Source organism: Lissotriton helveticus, chromosome 6 (genome assembly GCF_964261635.1).
Source record: "Lissotriton helveticus chromosome 6, aLisHel1.1, whole genome shotgun sequence".
Lineage (NCBI taxonomy): Eukaryota > Metazoa > Chordata > Amphibia > Caudata > Salamandridae > Lissotriton > Lissotriton helveticus.
Genome location: NC_136067.1, coordinates 1,840,849,972 through 1,840,873,032, shown reverse-complemented (window position 1 = coordinate 1,840,873,032; position 23,061 = coordinate 1,840,849,972). Strand labels below are relative to the sequence as shown.

The following is a 23,061-nucleotide window of genomic DNA, read 5'->3' as shown; positions in this document are numbered from 1 at the left end:
CCTCTCTTAAACGAGGGAAATACGTGAAAAGTAGTCTAACGCTCTTCCCTACACTATCAAAGATGACACAAAAAAAAATTAGAAAAATTTTCAATGACGAGGAAAATTCACAAAGTACTACAAAGGACTGAATCTTTTCAGTATGCATAGCTAATGCTTTTAATCATACCGGACTGACAGCAGGTGCACCAGCTCAATAGACCAATCGAGTTGACTTCATTGCTATGGTGACCTCTGAAAGAGTAACTGGTCTTCCTGTCCTTCCCAGTACATTCTAAAAGTACACATTTATATCTTTAAAGAAGGCTTACATAGACTTTAACATTGTTTTTTTTATTTGCTTTACACCGTTTTTTCCCATTTTTGGCTTCTGTTTTAGTTAAGTGTGTAGATATATATATATATATATATATATATATACACACACACACACACACACATACACACATACACATTAATAGCCAACAGGACAAATCAGAGAAAGCATTAAAAATGGAGCTGAAATTGTATAACAAATAGCCTAAAAGCAAAGTGAGCTTGGAGGAAGGATAAAAATGTGAATGGATGACAAGAGATGATCTTCTGATTGCTAAAGTGCGCAAAACGAGACAACTAATAACTCTGCAGACTCTCAGTGCGTGTTCGATAACATACAGTACACAGTTTAATTTGGGAGTGCAGGCCTTTCTCGGAAGGATTCTCCTCCTTGTAAGAATGAACATCGTTTGATTTTACACAAATTGTGAAGAACCCTCCTGATTTTCACATGGGTGTTTCGAATAACATCATTTCAGGACTGACAGATGTCCTTTCTTCTTCATTAACGTGGAAGAATTCTACCAAATCTTAATTATAGCTCATTGACCAAGGTTAGACTAGTTGTTAAATGCCATCTGCCCAAATTATGAACCCCAGCTACTACAGATGAGGGCCAATAAAGGGTAAGCAGCCATATAAAGAAAGAGTTAGCTCAAGACAGAAGGGTGCAATGCTATCAAAACATTCCACTCATTAAGGGCAGAAATTGAAACTCTGGAACTTTGCGGCAAAAGGTCTACACCAACCATTATATGCCCTCAGCCACAATACTCTCTTCAATGGATTTCCCAACATTCTAATGTTCATGAGTAGCAATAAACCTCACGCCTGAGGGAAAACTCTGAAGCTATAGATGCAAGCTGCAGGAAAGGGGGCACAGAGTAAGAGGGAGTGAGGGAGTGTGTGAGAGAGAGAGCATTTAGGTATATGCTATCAGAAACATGGGGACGTGATATGCTAATAACATTATTTCATTTAATAATAACTTCCATATTGAACATGTATTTTTCTTCTGTTTTGTATTTTTTTGTTTTGTGTTTATTGTGGTTGTTGGTGCGCTATCAATTCTCTAGTTTGCATTTCTTTCAGTCTATTTGTATATCTGACACGCATTAGCAAATCTTTCTAATCAGGGTGCAAACGTCATTGTTTACCATATTAATCAGCTGCATCAACAATGGAGTTTTAATTTCTGCTGATGCATGTATTGACATTAAAGCCCTGTTCTATGCAATTTTGACCTTCTTCTGGCCTCTTACAAAGAAACTAGATTTTTATAGCTTATAGAGTCTGCTTTGGTCAATTGGTAAGGCTACTATAAAATTCTGCCCTACAAGGGAAGAATGTCCTAATTGTGAAACATCTCTGCTGGTAGACATAGCATTTAAAAGACACCAGCAGCTGTCCACAGTGTCACCTCCCTCCTGGTATGGCTGACGGTGCCATTTAATAACATTTGCTGCTGGGGCCATGCACACCGACATGTTGGCCTTAGCAGTGACCGAGATGCACAGACAGTGAAAGTCAAGGACGAAGGGAGGACAAAGAATCAGCAGCCCCTACCTATCCCTTAGTCTCCCAGTTTGTTCTTCTGCTGCAGTGTGGCAGAGGAAGATGGGGGTCCTTCAGAGGGCTCCCCTTATTCCTTCTGTGTCTGTCGGCTGTCTCTGCACACCAGGAGTGAGGATGAAGCCTCGTCTCTCTTTCCTGAACCTCAGACTACGAATCGCCCACTCACTTCCAAAACTCCACATTGTCAGAGGACAGCAAGAGGGAGGGGCTACGGCTTATGGTATTATAATGGTGGTAACAGTGGGCCTATGCCAGCATATATGACAGACTGACACTGTGCTGTTTCCAATGGAGCTCGCAAACTTCCAATGTTCTAAAGCAGTTTATGAGGGCAATACATTAAGTAAAATATATAAAAGAGTACTACCGACCTCAGGGATAGATACACATTCAGGAAATGGGCAATGATGGTAGAGGGGTAATGGGGAACTTTGATACTCACAGAAATCAATACCCTCTCTTTCCTCTCAGCTTGAAGAGTTCAGCTTTGGTTGTTAGATACTTGTTTGCCACTGGACTTTAATAGTTCTCTAAGTTCTGTGCCTTCATGTGCAGACCTGCATAGCACTTTCACTTGTTACAATCTCAGTTTAAATATAAACATCAGGTATTTGCATAAATACAAATATGAAACTTTCTTTGAAAGCAGGAACTTTAAGCTGTGCCACATTCTAATCCACCAGAGAAGCTTACAAAGTAAAAACACTGCTCTCAACTTAAATACATCTATTCTTTGGTACTGTTACGCCAACCAAACTTCCATGAAAATACAGTAATGCACCCATTTAGAGTGCAGAGATACATCTGGTGGTAAATAGCTGAAGGGAATCCCTAGTGCCTTAGAGTGTCCAGTATCTTCGCTGTAAGAACAGCACGGAACCTTAACACATCTACTATCAGCCACCAATAAGCAAAGGGTGCGAAACAACTCCTGCTTCACACAAAGACAATCCTGGCCCAGCCAGTGCTGCACCTTTTCCTCTGGCCTCCTCTGTGAAGTGTCTTTCTGTAGAATACTTTTGATTTTGTCTCAAAAGGCGAGCAGCGTCCAATGTGGCAGTTAATGCGGTTATAATCCTTGTACCTACAGCCCGCAATTCACTTAAAAACCAAATTTGATTGAAGTAATCCATTACAAAAATGTATTTGTTAAAAGTTTATGAGTTTTGAAATGAAATAAAATACAATTCTGTTACTTTGTTCCTGCCAGAGAGATGTAAAATATATTTCATACATGTTTTGACTCTTGGTATAAACTGGAAGAGATAATATAACATATCCGCATTGGAAGAGATAATATAACAATGTGTGTGATAAGCCACTCAGACCTCTATTCGCGTAGAGGACACTGCTACCTTATTTAGACCATGTGTCCTGTTGTGCAGCTGCTTTGCAATGGGAATGGTGGCTTTCCTCTACCTAGTGCTACAGATCAGGCTGTACCACTGAACGTGGACCTCGCAAGCACCGTTTGTGACCTGAGGCTTCCTTGGTGCCGGAAGCCCCATGCATGGGGCTTCCGGCACCTAGCATATAAACTAAGTACTCGTGTTCATTTCATGTGAAACTCATAGCTATTCTCGATTCACAAAAAGTTTCAAAATCAAATGTCCAGCTTTTCAAAAACATTAAAAAAGTTTTGCGTAATAAAATATAATAAAAATTATGACAGTTTGTTCTATGACTGATTGTATTATGGATCTTTTCAGAAGCCACAGAATCTGCCTTGGAATGCTAGATACCCTATCATCATGAAACAATAAATTGTGACATGGGCTTGTGGGGAATGTTTTGTATATAAAGTTAAATGAATTAAAAAAAAATACGTTGAAAAATGCACAGTGCAAGCCTGCAAACATGATAGATGAAAACTGGTAACTATATAGAGAGTTGATCTAAAAATAAGTCAAATGTGAAATGATGTGTCTATAAGGATATTAAAGAACTGAAGTATTTCCAATGATACAACAAGACGATGTTGCCAACCAGTAGCAGGATCCTTGTGACAAGAATGGGGATTGAGGAGCCAAGGATAGTAGGAACGAGAGACTTGGTGGGATGTGCTGGAGCGGATCAGCAAGGCTAACAGTACGAGAGTCACAAAATAAAATGGCAGTATCTGAGAGCATCTTGCAGACTACACAGTGACACAGGATAAAGATGATTTGGGATCAAGTATACTGTTGGCAAATGGATAAGATTATCTTGTTGACTCAATGTGTAATTGTATGCATCAGATATATGAATTATTAAGAATCTATAGATTCTCCAAAACTGATGTTAACCTTTTCATCAATTTTACAAGAGTATCTTATTCTGTTATATTACTAGGAAACCTGATTTTTTGGATTGCTTTTGCTATTTTTATGCATTGTTCTACAGTTGCCCAGACGTATTTGCAGTTATTTTGTTTCACAAATAAATCAGGAAAAGTAAGCAAGCTTAGACTCATAGAACAAGTGCCTTGGATTACAAGTTCTCATTATTTCTCCCTTAATGTCCATTTCTTCTTCCAGTGATCATTTTTACTTCTTCACATGAAATGGAAAGGACAAAAAATATTCTATCTATTATTTCTCCTTTAATGTCCATTTCTTCTTCCGGTGATCATTTTTACTTCTTCAGATGAAATGGAAAAGACAAAGAATATTCTATTATTTCTCTTTTAATGTTCATTTCTTCTTCCGGTAATCAGTTTTACTTCTTCGGATGAAATGAAAAAGACAAAAAATATTCTATTATTTCTCTTTTAATGTTCATTTCTTCTTCCGGTGATCATTTTTACTTCTTCAGATGAAATGAAAAAGTCAAAAAATATTCTATTATTTCTCTTTTAATGTTCATTTCTTCGTCCGGTGATCATTTTTACTTCTTCGGATGAAATGGAAAAGACAAAAAATATTTTATCGTCTGACACAAGCAATTCTTTTTCTTCAAGCTGAGCTGCATGATTGTGCATATTGATCAATGTCCTTGCATGAAAAGGTTTGCACAGTGCATCCAATGTTCTACTTCACACCATATTACCATCAACAGATGATCAATAAATAACTTGACTATAAATAAAAAAAGCTCCTTTTTTGAGAATTTCAGCAGCCTGTCATATCCATGGTTGTTCAAGACTTGCTTCTTTAAATACTTTTTCTGTAATCAGACGGAGGATGATGTCTGAGTGTGAAAGATAACTCCATTAAGTTGGGGCTCAGCAGGACTTTCAACTGGGACCTGTTATAGAAATAGAAAAGTCAGTAAGTCTGTGTCAAGATACCCCTTCTTCACCATTCGGCTCCAAACTCCCTAAATTCTGATCTCTTTTTCCATACTCTCCTTGTGTGATTCTTTCAGCCTTTACCTTTTAGTGCGTTGATTTGAGTAGTGGAGTGATAGAACAAGTAGGCTTACACTTACGATAAATGCGTGTGGGATCTGTGAGTTGAATACGCCGTAACTGTAATCAGAGCATTTTATTCAAGCAAACTGGACAAATGCAATAACGTTGTACTGATCCTTTGGTTGCTCTCTAAAGCCCTCTCCCACTGAAAAAAATAATCAAACAAAGCATGCAGTTTCCATCGCTCTGTGTCTCCTCTCTCAACTAAAGCACCAACTCCCCCAAACCTCATCAAAGCTCGTGGGAAAGACAACTTACTTATACAAGACAAATCAATAAAATTGAGATCAATGAAAACACTGGACTGGGATAAATTGCAACATATAGTATTAAAATCTTAACATTCTTATTATGCCCTTAAGAATATAACGCATATATGGAACAGAAGATATGTGTCAGTTTTAAGGTCATGACTAGTTGTAAACTAAGATGTTCAGAATATATTTCTGTACTTCTGTGATTGTAGAAACAGGAAAATAAAACCTAAACCTACCCCTCACATGAATGCTCCTATCAGCTACCACATAAGCACGGTACGTTGGTATGAGAACAGAAGAGGTGCATTCTAGCTGTCAAATGTTCAAATCTGAGTTTTAATTTTGGTTCCCCCACATGATCACATCACTTGATCTTGGGGGAATAATCCCAGTCTCATTTCCAGTGTCTCCTAGTTTCTTTCTTCCCATGTATGGCACTCAGCTACAACATGGTCCTTGGGTGACTCAACAGAAAGCAGGTAGAAGTAAAGTGTAGTTTTTACATGGGAGAGGCCTAGTGAAAGAGGTGGAAATAAGGACTCTCCTTAAAGCCAGATCTTTACCATTTGTGGTCAGATGGGGTTGAAGGTTGTTGCACAGTCTAGAGCCCTGCACAGAAGTTATCCCTCAATGTCTTTAATTTTTAAATGTATTTTGGAAGCGTAGTGTGGCAAGGGTGAAAGAAGGTTTTACGGAAGGGCAAGATCAAAACCACTGACATGATGGTGACTAAGGGTAATGGAGGTATTTAGGTAGAAGGGGGAAGTAAAAGGAAAGAAGAACCACCAAAGCAGCCTATGTGTTTTCTGACTGTGGGCACTCTATAGTGCAGCAAGAACTGGTCCAGAGGTGGAAGTATTCCAGTGCATGTAGGGTAAGCACAGCAGACAAAACAATACGGTGATCAAGAACCTGCTAGAGTTGGTGGCTGGTAGGGGGTTACATAGTGAGCTGCATAATGGTACAATCTAGACATTAGATAACACAAATTACTTACTGCTTTCACTTCAGACTTCATAATCCCTGCATTAATATTATGTCTTCTCAAATCAGATCTGATCAAGGCTACATAGGATAGAAGAGAAATATATTGTTATGCTCCATGCATGTGCATTAAACAGTAGGCTGAAATAAAAAAAAAGGTTATAATACTGATTTCATTAGAATAAAGAATCAATTGTGCTAAGAGACTGGGCTGCATCATGTATATTTCCTTTGCATGACTTGCTGCTTCTCCCTTGACAAAACAATTAGGGTCCTATTCACAGAGCTTGTGCTGTAAGTGGGATTTATTTGAGTAGTATTCTTGGCTTATTCGTGGAATTTAATAGAAAGCCAAGAGTAGATGTGCATTTTATATATTGTTTTTGCAGCTCGGTAGAAGTTAAATATTGAAGCAAACGCGTTGGCTGAGGCTCTGTTTGATTTTTGTATGAAAAAATCAAGACGTTTTGGAATGAAATGAAAAAGACACAAGAATTTCTAATAATAAATTTGGACTTTTGTGGATTATTGTTCTTTTTTGGGTACACCACTATGTTTAAGCTTTGCGTACACCACTATGTTTAAGCTTGAGAAAGCGAAGAGTACTACAAGAGCAAATCAGAGCAAAGTCTGTGTGCATCAGGCCCATAGTTCCATCCTGTAACTTTTTGCTATGGATGGTACAATTGTTAATTTTCTTCAGCTTATTTCTCTTTACCATTGTCTTAAATAAATTCGACTATCAGGTGAGGATCAAAATGGGCGGGTCCATCAAACTCATCGAACAAAACTATAATTTTGTAGGAAGGTGCCATGTCAAAGCATCCTCTAAGACTCTGGCTTTTATACTTATACATATTTCTTACGCCAGCACTATTGAAAAAGATTCTCTAATTTTGTTTTTAACATTTTTTGAGAATATTTCTTTAACGATAATCGAGAATAGTCCACCCCCTATCAAAAAAAGACAATTAACGGATGTGTTGCCATGCCACCCTTCCTACCAAATACAAATTGTCTCTGTTTGCTCACTGCTAATCCCCACTCCTGTTATCATACAACAGCGTTGAACTCGCAGGATTGTACTCTGAAGTCCATATGGACTTCCATCCTCTGCTCCTTTCTTGCCTCCTCTCACAATAGAAGTTCATGAAGCAGTGCAGCAGCACACTAGCATCTCATTCAGGTAAGCATCTGTTCTGCAAATAATAAATGTATTCATCTTGGCTTCTTTTAATCTACTGTAATAGCCATACAGCTTGCTGCTGATCACAGCAGATGTGGCCTAGTGACACAATCATGATTTCAAAGTTAAAATTCTCTCCTTAATAAATTATGGTGCAACGTACAAAGCCATTTTGTAACTGCAAACCCTGGGATTCTCAAAATCATAAGGATTGTGGCCTTGAAGCTGCATTCTACTATTTACTAACCCCATTTCGCTAGTCGGAAAAGCCTCTCCACCTCACAAAATGAGTTATGTGATCCATTCTCAAGTCCATTTAGGAGGAGGCATTAAAGGGTTCTATCACTCGTCAACTTTATGGCTGTTTTTGATTCTTTACAATGCTCCGTTGCCTTTTGGCTAGATTCTCATTATAGAAACACCACATACATACATACATTCATACAAAGGGGCATCCACTCCCAATTGTAAGTCGAATGGTATTTATCAAGGGATGTTGTAACTGAGTCTCAAAGGGGAAGGTGTCGAGGCAGTGGTCCAGGGGGACAGTAACCACTGTCTGCTCCTCCCGATGCCACCCAGTTCCTTTAAGGAACATGCCTGCTTTAAAAAAAGTTTAATGTTTGTGAATGCAAAAACAAGGATGATGGATTGTACTCCATCCCTGTGTTTGTAGCTAATTGCAGGGGGTTGATAATAGCGACTTACCTAATTAATATTAATTTGACAAGTCATTCCTCAAACCCCTATGACTGGAGATTTTTCAAAGCAACTTATTAGTATGTAGGTCACATCGAAAAATCAGAGATAGGAGTCGGGGAGGGGGAGACGAGGTGGTGATACGATTGCTTCTCCAAGCACAACAGTCTTATGCATCTCTCTTGATGAATGAGGCTAAGCAGGCGTGGTTGGCCACGCGGAGCAGAATATACCAGTGGGGAGATAAGTCCAGTACCATGCTCCATAGGCTATGTCAGCGCAGTCTTCAACCGATTACCCTGCCGGGCCTCACTGCTGAGGACGGAATGGTGATTACAGACCCGGCTGAGCTGGCGGCGAGTTTTGCCGATTATTTCAGGGCGCAATATGCCCCGCGAGACTGCCTCCCCGTGGAAGACGTAGCTAAATTCATAGACTACTTACCGCCTAGGGCTTTCTCCGATGAGGCCAGGAAGACACTCGATGCTCCCCTTACGGCTGATGAACTAGGCGAGGCACTAGGTCAACTTAATGTAGGGAAGGCACCTGGACCGAGTGGCTACCCCTGTGAATTCTTTAAGAAGTTTCATCTCCTCCTGGGATCCCATTATGGAAGCGCACTGGAGATAGCACGAGAGCGGGGTAGGTTGCCTCCTGATTGGCGCCACGCTGAAATTGTGGTTTTCCAAAAGCCGGGTAGACCCCCTGACAGGCATGACTCATATCGCCCTATCTCATTGCTCAATATAGAGGCTAAAATACTGGCAAAGGCTCTAGCAAACCGTTTACTTCCATATATGACGGACCTGGTCCACCCCGATCAGGCCGGCTTTATGCCTCATCGGGCGACACGGCACAACATCCGGCAAGCGCAGGCGGCGGTGGATGCCATGGGGGCCACGGGGGAACGGGCGGCTTTGTTACTGGCTGATATACATAAAGCTTTTGATTCAGTTAGCTGGACGTACCTCTTTCCGCTTCTGTCCCGTCTCAACCTGGGCCCAGTGTTTCTGTCATATATCTCACTGCTGTACACGGATATTACGGCGTCCGTGCGGGTCGCCGGGGCCATATCGGAGACGTTTTCCATTGGACGGGGGACCCGTCAGGGGTGCCCATTGTCCCCATACCTATTTGCCTTGGCCATGGAGCCTCTGGCCTCTTGGGTGCGCATTGACGCACAGATCCGGGGCTTTGTTTGGACTGAAACCCTAGTCGATAGAATTGCTTTATATGCGGACGACGTCCTCTTCTTCCTTACTGACTTGTGTCGCTCGGGGCCCCGAGTTTTAGAAATTATGCGAATCTTTGGGGAGGTCTCTGGCCTTTATTTGAATTTAGGCAAATCCACCCTTTGGGTACTGGGGGGCGCAGTAGACATGGACCCCTGGGTGACGGGTTTACAGCTGGCAACCGGAGGTTTGAAATATTTGGGGGTGTTCCTCTCGGAATCCATACACACCACATGGGAACGTAACATAGTGCCTGTGTGGGAGAAGGTTCAGGCAGATATTAAAACATGGTCCCGGATGTCTCTGACTATTTTCGGTAGATCCCCGATATTCAAAATGGTGGCTCTTCCGCGTCTTTTATACCAGCTGCAGAACTATCCTCATCCCGTCCCTCCCCAGTGGTTTCGGCAGGTCAACTCTGCATTAGGTCGCTTCCTGTGGGCTGGGGGCGCGGTTAGGGTGGCGCTACGGACGTGCTTCCTTTCCACGTATTGCGGTGGCCTGGCCACCCCTGATCTGCTGTCCTATTACCAAGCTTCCCAGCTGCTAATACTCAATGAGTGGTGGTATGGTGACAGGGGCGACCCGGCATACGCCCTGGAGCGCTCACTGATGGGAGATAATACGCTACACACGATTCTTTATTCAGCCCGGTTGCGACGTACATTGCCATGCGTCACGAGAGTTGTCTTTGCCGTGTGGAGGCAGGCGTTGCGTCGCATGGGCTGGTGGGGTAGGCTGACTGCGGAAACGCCGTTGTGGCATAACGGACGACTTCCCGGCCTGTCCACGCTGCCGGGGTTCGACGGCTGGGAGGCGATTGGAATCTCGACGCTGGGTCATGTAATGTCCAGGGTCACTCTTAAATCGTTCCAGGAACTCAGTGCTGAGTTCCAGATGCCCCAAACCCAATTCTTTCGTTACTTACAATTTCGCCATGCACTTATACCCAATGTTGCTGATCTGGAATCGCTCCCTGAATTTAGCCCTGTTGAGGCGAAGGTATTCATGGGAGACCTTGGAGATAAGAAAGTCTCCCGCATCTACCAAACGATGGTTACTCATTGCTCCTCTACCTTGCTTCCCCTGAGGGCGGCTTGGGAAGCAGATATTGGTCCCCTCGATGAAGATGACTGGAGGGAGGCCCTAGATTCCCCGCGGGGGACCGCGATAGCAATGCGGCTCAGATTGATCCAATTCAAGTATCTCCATAGGGTTTATTATACCCGGGAGCGGCTTTGGAAGGCTGGACTGATTGGTTCGCCGGAATGTCTGCGGTGTGGTGCTGCAGTGGGTACGCTGCTGCATACAGTGTGGTCATGTCCTAGACTGATTGGCTTCTGGAGGGGTGTATGGAATTGCCTGTCTGAAGTTCTTGGATGGGACCTCCCACGCACTCATCTATTAGGGTTACTCCACATCCTTGAGGGGGTTGGTGGGAACTTATACAAACGCCACCTATTGTTATTGGGGCTGGTAGTTGCCAAGCGGGACCTGGCCCGAGCGTGGAAGGGAGACCGAGCCCCCCCTCTGTGTGCATGGAAGGCCGGCCTGGACTATTATATGGGGCTGGAACAACCTGTGTTTGAGGCGAGAGGATGCCCCCGTAAACACTTCAAGATCTGGAAGAGGTGGGCAGACTATAGGGAGTTGCCATTAGATTCCCCTGTGGAACATGAGGAAGAAGTATAGGTGGAGGTGCCATACGGGCCGTGAACTGTGTCATGCCTGTCACACTACGTACAAATACAAGCAAATTTCTGTCTGCACGTGCATAGGGTTCGGGAGGGATAAGGGGTGGGTAGCAGGGTGGTTGGGCGTTGGGAGTTGGTGGGGGTAGGGGTGGGGAGGGGGTTAATTTTCTTGCTTTACTCCTACTCTTGATTGGTTATGGCTATACTGATGTAAACTGCACTATGATACTTGGTGGTGCTCTCCTGATTGTGGGGAACCACTTCTTTCACTCTGCTCAGCTCAATCAATAAAATGTTGTTGTGAAAAATCAGAGATAGATCAGATAAAGTGAGTGCACAATTTGCAACTACTTTTTGCGGCATGCCTCTTATTATTATTATTAATAAAGTTCTATATATAGCGCGAACATGATCCCGAAGGATATCAGGGCGCTTTACAATTTGAGGGAGAGGAAGCTATTAGTTGCAGTACAGTCATCAAAAGGAATACCAACCTAATCAAATATGCATATCAAACAAATGGTTACAAACAAAAGGGACAATAAAGGGAAATTCAATAATTGGACCATAGAGAACTGGTGGGGGAGCAAGTGACTATGAAAGAAGAATAATAGTACATCTGTCTCCAAATTTCAACCAGGAAATGACAATGAAAATACAAGAGCAAGTATTCAATATAATTTAAGGCTACATGGGGAGAAGATGTAGCCTAACATCCAGAGTTGCTTACTTTGGAACTGGGGGAACCAGGTAAAAGTCCAGGTGCCAGCTCAGCATACTGTGATTCTGAGCAAATCATGTAGGGCTTGATTTAGAGTTTGGTGGACAGGTTACTCCGTTCTATCCGCCGAATTACAAGTGCTATAGATTATAATGCTCGTAATAGATCGGACGGAATATCCGACACTTTTGTGACAGAATAACCCATCCGCCAAGCTCTAATTAAGGAATTTATCTCCAGTGTCTGACCTTGTGTAATGTAGCCTGGTGCTCATGTGAATTGTTTTAATGCCCTTCGGCTAAGTTTGCACTATATAAAATGACAAAAAAATCTAAAACGTGTGTATATTTCAAATTAGCATACATGCTACAAAATGTAGCATTTTACTGGGTGATATTTTCTTTTCAAAGTCTTTTGATTCAATGGTACTTTCCATTCTTTGAAGGCCTTGTGTGGGATAGGGCATGCGGGCTATGCATTCATTACAATCATACTGCTTTGAAAAACATAAATACAAAATATTTGTTATGCTTTGCATTAGTTGGCACGTATTATGCCTCGTAACAGGGAAGAGAGTTAATTAGTATTGGTCAAGTTCTTACATGTTTTGTGTAGCTAAGTGTAACTTAGAAACACAAATGTAATCATTCCTGATCAGATAATTAGGAATTTCACACCACTGCTCTCATGAAATTAGAAAACTGAAATTTTGCCAGGGATTTCTACATTTATATAACTAGTTTTGGGGGTTTTGGAATGTTTTTGTCTGGGCCCATCTGAAAAAGTTAGTGGACACCGATTAACTTGTAATATTGTGGCTAGTCACCAAATATTTCAGGTACTTTCCCACCCTGGAAAGGCATGCAGCTGTATGCCTGGAAATGTGTGATTGCCACGGATTTCCCAGACCACACATGGAACTCTGTGAACTTCACATGAGTTTGATATTCAAAGCAATCCTGATAAAAACTCGATGGAAGCTCATTTTCGACTTTTACCTGGGAAAAAATGTAATCCTATGCATGTATGAAGAAAACACATGGAGTGGGGCCCAAGGGGCCCAACCTTTATGTCCTCAATGACACTCTTTTCATGGAGGAGAGGCCTCCATCAAATGAGTGGCGGCGAGAAAGTCATAATATGGTTGGCGGGACCGCAGGGGTCCTACCAAGTATTTATTTAAAACAGGAACTGACAAGAAGGAATTTTATGTGCAATAGATAGTGTTCACTTGTATATTCCAACTTATTAGGTCATCTAGTCAATGCTCAAAGGTGGAGATACAACCCTTGTCAAAAGTTTTAATCAAACAAGCATACTAAGTATGCCAGTTATATATAATCTTTAACAATTGTCAACCTGAGCAATTCTAGGTAAAAAAGTCAATAAAGTCCAATCAAAAAGTACTGATTTTCCAATAGAGTAGTTTCAAAATATATTCTTCTTTATTTCTTCAACAGTTCATATGCAGTCACAACGCACAGTTCTTCCAATCATTTTCTTAATGTACAATTCGTTGCCTACCAAGTATATTACTGCCTCAAGACCGCTGCGCCACCACCAGGGAACGGCAGTTCCCTGGCAGAGTCAGTGTCCAATGGTGGCAATACCACCAGGGTCGTAATGTGGCGGTCGGGAGACTGCCACTGCTGCCTCACCATGATTCTGGCAGTCCGAGGCCGGCGAGACTCGTAATTTTGCCTTAAATCTCCACCAGAGTTGCCAAGAAGCTCTATGAAACTGGCTTAAATCATAAACTCTTCATCAGATAACAAGGATCTCCTTAGCCCTACCAATCGAAAGATACAATGAAAGGCTGCTCTAAAATGTATATTTAAGAAGGGTTTTGGCACCTTTATTACTTAAAGCTTTTTGAGAAAAACCAATGGTATTTCTATATTTCCAAAAAAGGGCACATTTATTTGAATTGTGCTGTATAATGATCTCATTGCTCAACGTGGTGTACAAGATCTACGCAAAACCTACTTCTGATCAGTTAAACAGTGTGTTATATATGGTGCCCTGCATGATTTTATTTCGAGCAAACACCCTATTGAACATACTCTCACAGCTACGCTCACCGCGGAAGGTACTTTTCATTAGAAACCTCCTCTCCGCTCCTATGTTTGGTATGGGACAATCATCTGAGTCAATTGGGAATATGTACTTCAAGTAATACGACGCATGGGCTTTGGGACAATTTAGTGAAACTGTGTGCCTTGTGTAATTTTCACTGTGCCAAAGATTTGTTTAATCAGAGCGCTTGAGAGAACTTTGATTTCGAATGTGGCATACACCCTTGTTGTTTATGTTGTATATAGACAGCCCTTAAGCATGCATGATCGCGAGGTCCCCTGATTTGCTGCCCTTTTAGTTTAATAACTGGAAGAACGGGAGACCTGCTCCATATGTGAGAATATAGAGTTTTTAAAGGCTACAGTTTTTCCACATATCCAGTAACTAGGCTCCCTTGCATGGAGCAGCGTGCAAAGGATATGGGGTATATTCATGAATACAAAGTGTGATGGCCTGGAGCATTGTGGAGTATAAAGGCAATATAGCTACTTATGCCTCTTAGCTGGAGACCTTAGTTTATAGACCACAGCTAGGCAGATGTTTCAACAAGTACTGAAGCAGGGTGAAATAAGTCAATCCTCAGTGAGTGGAAAGTCCGAATAGCCTTATAGTCGTTCCGCAACGGGCTATACTTGTTGCTAAACCTCTTTCCCGCCGTATAGCTCAGGTCTAGGGTCTTTAACAACTGGTATAGCCCTCGGCAGTGAGCTTTAAGGTAATATTAATAACAATAATACTAACAATAACAATAATAATTGCTTTTACAGTACACATCCCAAAATCAATTGTCTTTTAGCTCACCGGTGGCAGTATTGCTTGTGGGTGTACTGATTTAAGTCAGATTCAAATAATGCTTTTATTACATTTTCATCACTAGCATAAAATTAGCATGTGACATTAATCAATCTTATCTCTGTATGTGGGAGGGTGCATAGCAGTGCGTATCTTGTGTGGGAATAAAGAAAAGGAACATGGTACAATCAATATCTGTTGCCACTACCTTGAGATTCGGGTTAAGGGTTCTCAGCGAGCTAAGCCTTCGCTGCTGACATATGGTGTGATTTGCACATCCTGCAATCAAATCCCAATCCAACTCTCTCAGGATTCAATGCTTCAAGGTCGACAAACTGAAAGCAATTAAATTGGTTGATGGTAACATCTGTTATTTACAGTGATTAAAAATGGCAAACCAGCTGTATAAAAACAACTATTATTTCCATGGACTGCTACCCTGGTACTGCTATGGAAACTCACACTTCCCTCTGTCACTACACCTGAGGAAAGATCTGGACACTTTGCACACTTTCCAGAAGCAAAAGCATTAAAAACATCTGCAGAGGCCAGGCGCCTATGAAGATGGCCGCCAGTTGCTGAGCTCCGCCGGGTCTGACTCTGTCCCCGGTTCCATCCGCAAGTTATCCGCTCCGAGGCACTGCAACCTTAGTGCCCCGGAACCCTGAAGAGGAGCGCTGCCGTTTGAGAGGCTCCGCGAGTCCTCAAGTGGCTCAGAATGGCTTTTATGGCCGCCCAACACCCGCGGCCGAGACAGGACACAGGAGGCGGAGCTCCGTGGTCAGCCGACACATCACTCGAGGCCCCGGCTGGAGGCATAAGGGGGCCGCGGGGAGCGCAAAAACAGAAGCAAGGCCAGCCAGCGTGAAAACGTTTCTGGAGGGTTGCGGAGACAGCTCCGCCGGCCCCAACTCCTGAACATCGGAGGCGGTGGGTCGTCCTCCCTGAGGAGGGCCTGGTGCCCCGGGGGGATAGAGGCAAGAAAACCATCGGCTGAGGCGCCATTTTCAGACTGCGGCCCTGAGGCTCCACTGAGACGGGACCAGGGCCAAAAATGACTGCTGCTTGCCCCGGAGGCCTGTAGGGACTGGACAATTGGCGGTGCTGGCTGCTGAGGGCCCCTGTTGCTTCATAGCCGACACATAGCGTGCTGGAATTCGGGGCGGGCAGTGCCGCTGGCGGTGCCCCCGGAGAGCCCTGCCCGGGATCAGGGTACCGTTTGACGGGGGATCATGGACACGATAACGGCAGTGGAGGCACGGTAAGGCGGCGCCAGAGGATCCCGGGAGTGCGCCTGACGCGGGAAAGGGGCCCACATTGCCCGGACGGGAGGAGTACTGCCTGCAGTCTTCCCCATTACGGCTGTTAACCGCTAGCCGGCGAGACTCGTGACCCGGAGACAGACCATTTCATAGTAGTTTGGGCACGTACGCAGCATACTAGGCCTGTATCGGAGGCCTACTGTCATAAAGAGAAGATACCGCCTGGTTGCCACTCGGGGTGCTTAGGTCCGGCTGTGTGGGGTTGGAAGCTAGACCTGCGATAGACGGTCTGCCCAGACGGGGGAACTGGAGCTCCTGGGACGCACGGATCAGTGGTCAGCGTGTGGGGGAGCTCGCGCACAGAGTTATACCCGCTGCAGAACGCAATCATCCGTGTAGCTGGACACGCAACTCGTGACCCTGGCACCATGAGGCCGAAAGGAGGTACTACTACACAAACAAATAAGCTGGACAAGTATGTGGTGTCACTGGGACAGGGACAGGCGGGTACTGCTACAGACAACCAAGCGGCCCAGAAGGAGCCGTCTCTGACATCAATAATGGCGGCGATCCAGGCGATGGGAGACAATCTTGAAACGAAAATGGACAAAATCTCAATCGAAATGAACCTGCCCTGAACAGACCTGGGCAAAACCACCGAAAGGTCCAAAGCCAATGAATCGGAAATCACTGCACTCCTTGCATCCTCAAAAAAGTTAGAAGGCCACATTAATGATCTGGTGCATCAACACCGCCAGATGGCCCTCAGGCTCGAAGATCAGGAAGGGAGGGCCCGAAGAAGCAACATACGAGTGGTGGGAGTGCCGGAGGGAACAGAGGGGCTCAGCATTGAACTGTTCCTGGAAGACCTAATACTAACCCACCTCCAGCCCAGGCGCCTGTCTAAGATCTTCACGGTCGAACGAGCTCACCGCGCCCCGGTCCCGAGGCCAAAGCCCGGAGCCCCACCCAGGACCATCATTGCAAAAATCCTGAACTATAGGGACCGGGACGCCATTCTTCAGGCGGCGAGGCAGAAGGGCGACATACAGTACGAGGTTGCATCGATCCGTTTTTTTCCCGACTTCACGCTTCACGTCCAACAGGAGCGGCGGTCATTTGCTGGAGTGAAGGCGGCGCTTCGAGAGAGGGGCATCAAGTATATGATGTTTTTTCCAGCAAAACTGAAAGTTATAGCGGGAGGCAAATCCTTGTTCTTCACGACGCCCATGGAAGTCCAGAACTGGCTTGACAGAGCGGGCCCGCCCGAGCACCCACGGCAAGACCGTGGCCCTTGGAGGGAGAACGGCAACGCATCGCCTAGCTCCGCGACAGACAGACTGGAGGCGGACGAGCAGAGCCAGCGCTCATGGCGCTCCAGGTCGGCCAGCCCCCGGTGGGGGTCCCCTCGGGACAATACAGCATGATGAATGCGGCCAGCACGAGACGGGGACCCTGCCGAACTGTAATGTTTACTTACTTCTGGGAGTGGGCAAATGCGACTCCCGATGGGAGCCACCACTGTGTTTATTGCCTGTTTGTATAGACGTTTAAAAGTGCTTTGATTGCTCCACTTCAGGGACATTTAGACTTAGGGGGGCGGAGTTGGTGCGGTGGCTGGAGTTGGGGCCGGCACCCACTTCCCCTACATGAGTTTTTGCGGGAGGGGGCAGTTTCTACCCACTCCCGGGGGGTTCGGGCAAAAGGTGCTCTGCTAATTGGGGTAGTGGGTAGTTTTAAACCTACGGAGCAGGGAGGGTGGGGAACGGTTGGGATAGGGGAGAGAGTCCCGTTGGACTGGGGTTAGATTTAAGGGATCAGTTACAGATGGGGGGGGACATGAGGGAGGCCGGGGTGTGGTGGGTGGGAGCGGGAGGTGACCTGGGGGAACATTTGGAAGAGTTGAAACTGCAATGTGTTAACATTTATCTTTGCACAGGTTGGGAATTGCGGGGGGAGGGGAGGGGGGTACGGGGATCGGTTTCTTCGGTCTCACCAGGACAATTTGAAAAGGGTCACGAGATGCACCAGAATACACGAGTATGTCTCACCACACAGGAGCGGATATGGCTAAGAGATGGGATAAGAGCCTTAAGGTCCTTAGTTGGAATGTTAATAGGCTGGGAGATAGGCTCAAAAGAACCATTGTCTTGCAATTTATCAAACGCTACCTCCCCGACGCAGTATTACTGCAAGAAACTCACTTGTTGGGTAACACGTGTCATGCCCTCAGTAGATGGGGATATACTCTGGTGGTCCACTCCGGCTTCACCTCAGGCTCCAGGGGCGTGGGAATCCTTCTACGCCGTTCCCTTCCCCTCCAGGTAGACCGTACAGAGACAGACCCACAGGGCCGCTTCGCGGCGCTGTCAGGAAGGTGGGAGGGGCGCAGGTTAAATCTACTCTCCACTTATATCCCACCCGGTCTCCAAACTCAATCATATCTGGACTTGGGCAAGCTCCTCCTTTCCCTCCAGGACGGTCAGCTGATAGTGGGGGGGGGGAATTTCAACGCAGTTGTCTCAGGGACCTTAGACAGACACCCACCCAGGGACATACCCCAAAGGCAAAAATGGTTGGCTGACTTCCTAGAGGCCTTTGGGTTGACGGACATATGGCGACTGATACATCCAGTTGACAAACAGTACACGTTCTTCTCTGGCCCACACCACTCCTTCTCCCGCCTAGACTACATCCTTACTCCACTGCATCACGACACGGTCATTCAAAAGGCCACGCACCTAGCTAGGGGTATCTCAGACCACTCACCTGTTTGGGCACATATCACAGTCAGGACTAGAAGGGAGGGCTGCGTAACACCCATTAATGCCTGGTATCTCCGAAACGAGGAACTCAGAAAGACGCTAACCCTCTCTATGAACCGATACTTCGAGAACAATGAAGGGTCGGTGAGCTCTTCTGTAACACTGTGGGAGGTTTTTAAAACCGTACTTAGAGGAGAGGCCCTGTCGGCTATTGCTGGCCGTCGCAAAGATAGGGAGGCGCAGATTGCCTCTGTCGAAACAGACCTTAGGGGGCTAGAGGAGGCTGCGCGCTCCGACTGGGAACCTGGGACGCAACGTCGGCTGCGCATTAAAACTGCGGAGTACAAGGAGCTAGCGACGGAGGCGGCTAAGACCATCGCTAGAGATAGGGAAGGCAGGATATATGATCAAGGCGATAAAGCTGGCAAGCTCATTGCATGGCTTTATAAAAAACAACAGGCGAATAAACTGGTACCTAAGATTCAGACAGCTTCAGGAGCTGTGGTGACTGAACCCCGAGAGATTGCCGCAGAGTTTGCACAACACTTCCAAGAGGTATATAGCAGGGGATCAGACCGCCCAGAGGAAGATTCTATAGCCTTACTAGCAGACATTCAGACGCCATGCCTTTCCGCGGTTGAACGGAACGCCCTGGAGGTCCCGCTCTGCACGGCCGAGTTGGAACGGGCCATTAAAGATCTCCGCCCAAGTAAAGCTCTTGGATCGAACGGCCTCCCAATTGAGCTTTACAAGCTTAAGCCTGACACCCTCAGTCCCTATCTCAAACGAATGTTTGACGAAAGCAAAGTGGAGGGATTACTGCCACGAGATCAGCGCCTGGCCACAATTGTGGCCATCCCGAAAGAGGGAAAGCCGAGAGGATTCTGCTCATCGTACATGCCTATTTCACTGCTAAACGCAGACCGAAAATATTGGCCAAAACTCTCGCCAATAGGCTACAGCCGGTCTTGCCCACTTTGGTCCACCCAGACCGATCGGGCTTCATGCCCCACCGAAATACGGCGCTCAACCTTCGTCGCCTTAATGGTGTGATGGGGAGGTGCCATACTTTACGAGAGGATGCAGTGGTGGTATCACTCGACGCCACCATGGCATTCGATACTCTAGAATGGCCATACATGATGGCGGTGCTCCGTAAACTAGGCTTCGGCCCGAACTTCATAGCATGGGTCCGTCTCCTATACACAGAGCCACTGGCCCAAGTAGTTGTTAATAATAAAGTTTCTGAGGTCTTTGGCCTGGAGAGGGGAACTCGACAGGGTTGCCCGCTCTCCCCCCTCCTATTTGCCCTTTCCTTGGAGCCACTTGCCGCATGGATTAGGCAGGACGTGTCTCTTAGGGGGCTGCGATGGGCGGACAGCTGGGAGGATAGGATCTCATTATATACTGATGACATCCTCCTCTATCTATCACGACCCCGGAGGTCCATCACGGCGGCCCTGGACATGTTTACAAATTTTGGGAAGAACTCCAGGTTCCAGATCAACTGGAGCAAATCTCTCCTTTACGTCCTCCACGGCAGCACCCCGGGGCTTCCAAGCAGCTGCCCGATCACTGTAGCTGAGGACGGTTTTAAATACCTGGGGGTCTTTGTCTCTAAAGATAAGACCAAGATGTACGTACAAAATCTACTTCCGCCGCTTCAGCGGCTTAAGCGTGACGCTACTACCTGGCGGAAACTCCCGTTGTCTCTTCTGGGCCGTGCAGCCCTTTTTAAAATGATGGCCCTTCCGAGGTTCCTCTACGCCCTTCAAAATTATCCTGACCGGGAACCACTTTCCTATTTTACAGCCGTAGAAGCCGCACAACGGGATCTGATTTGGTCCGGCGTGTCTAGAATAGCATTGCAAAAATTAACACTAGGGTGGTAGGATGGAGGGATAGCGCTACCAGATATTCGGAAATACTACTGGGCTGCACACCTCTCTGCTATTAACCAGGGTACATGCTGCAACAGTAACGACCCAGGGTATGAAATGGACAGATGGCTCCTCCCCGGCGGGAATTATGAAGCAGCACTCTACTTCAGACCCGGTAAATAAATACTCACAGGGCCGACGAAACACTCTGTGCAACTATGGCACATAGCCCAGTGGAAAATGGGTTGGTTTAACACTCTCACCATGGCCTCTCCACTCTGGGCATCTGAAAAGTTGGGTAACTTGGGGCGCACCAAGGGATTCCGGAACTGGGACCTCATCGGCATCTCTCAAATTAAAGATCTTTGGGGTCCTGATGGGGTCAGATCCTTCGCCTACCTGCAAGACACCTACGATCTCGCACAAACTGAGTATTTCCGGTATATGCAAGTAAGACACTCCCTCCAGAAGAACATCCCGCCAAGGACCACACCCCCACAAGCTTCTCCGCTCGAGGACAGACTGCTGGATGGGCATATGCCGGAACACGCCATCTCCCTCACATATAAAAAGTTGATAAACAATTCCCCTGACCTACTCGTGGCCCTCAGGGGAAGGTGGGAGGCAGCTGGGCTGGAGATTGACGAGGAGGAGTGCGCTGGCCTCCCCTAAGGAGGTGGCGATTTCGTCCAGGCTAAGTCTCATCCAACTCAAAATACTACACAGGGTTTATATCTCCTGCACTAGGCTACAGCTGATGGGGAGAAGAGATGATGGGCTTTGTAGGAGGGGCTGTGGCGGAACGGGCTCCTTCTTTCACATAGTGTGGGAGTGCCCAGTGTTGCAGGGATACTGGAGAAGTGTGGTGCAATGCATGCAGGAAGTCTGGGGGGTGGAACTGCGACCGGAGGCAAAGAGATGCCTCCTGAACATCTGGGAGCCAACAGATCTACCAGCGAAAGGGAGGCTCTGGGTTATGCTGGGGCAAGCGGTAGCCAAACGAAACATCGCAAGACTATGGGGGGCACCCACACCGCCGAAGCTCAGCTAATGGAAAAAAGACATGGACTGGTGTATGCTACAGGAAAAGACTGTATACACGGCGCGAGGGTGCCCTCAAAAATGGGGTGCGGTGTGGTCAAACTGGAACGATTTTAGAGGTAACATCGGTGAGCCCCCTCAGCCTCAATGTGCCAACACTGAGGCCGTAGTCTAAGGCTGTAACTCTCCATAAGTTTCGAATATCCTGCTGCTGTGAGAATTACTAACTATGTGTCTTTTCTGGAGCACTTAACTGAATAAGCTGTACAACTGTGGTGACCGTTTCTGTTCTTATGTAAGCTGTCAATAAAAAGTAAAAAACAAAAACAAAAAAAAAACATCTGCAGATTCTGAGTTTGGGAATTCGGATTTGTATTTTATATGCATGCACAGCTGCTACTTTTTACTTTACAGGACATAAATATATGAGTGTGGTGTCTTAATAGCAATGATTTATTTTTAAATTGTCTTTACACCCGACTTCTGACATTTCTAAGAGCTGTAAATAAGAGGTGTTATTAGTGCCCAACTTAATAGTAATCAAACTACTGACCCCGGAAGGATGAAAGGCTGTCAGCAATGCCTTATAGATACCGGTAGAAATGAGTGGCAACCGTTTAACTAACTTAATCCATCTTTTGAGTCCTGAATCTATACATCTGCATTATGCTTAATTGTTCCATCTCCTGTTGTGTGTACTGTGTAAGTGCAAACCCAGAATGGGACACACTAAAGCCCTGATTCTGAGTTGTAAAGTGGGGCTGGAATTACTCCTTCCAGCCAGTACTGCCAGTACTGTACCATGGAATTCAGAGTTTGTACGACTGGCGCGGAGAAAAACACGAGAACCTGGGATTATTGTCAGGGTTACTGCAAATATGCAATTCTGCCACTGCTGCTTTTTCACACAAATATAGGTTACTGCATTTGCCACATAATTGATCATGTGCCGCGTTATCTCCAGATTTTAAAAAGAAGAAAAAAGATTTGTGTAGTTCAAACAGATCAAAAGTTACTAAAAACGTGGCACACATGTATCAGCGCAGTGGAAGGCCCTTCGCAAACGTTAATTGATTATCTTTCAGTTATTTATTTATGTATTTGATTGTTAAACAGGTATTATGAGTTGAAATATTTGCCCAGACAATATTACCATGTGTAAAATTTACAAAAGGATGAAGTAATACTATA

The 23,061-nt window shown here is 45.4% G+C and overlaps 1 protein-coding gene across 1 annotated transcript in view; it reads right to left on the bottom strand.

Moving 5' to 3' along the window:
* Positions 1 to 4,909: 4,909 nt before the first annotated feature.
* The window catches only part of FLVCR1 (FLVCR choline and heme transporter 1), a 168,412-nt gene continuing 150,260 nt past the window's right edge, over positions 4,910 to 23,061 (bottom strand). The window contains exons 10-11 of the mRNA XM_078649757.1: positions 6,536 to 6,603; positions 4,910 to 5,115 (exon numbers count right to left, since the gene is read on the bottom strand). Coding sequence (XP_078505883.1) covers positions 5,041 to 5,115; positions 6,536 to 6,603 — 143 coding nt within the window. The 3' untranslated portion in view covers positions 4,910 to 5,040. The remainder of the gene's footprint in view (positions 5,116 to 6,535; positions 6,604 to 23,061) is intronic.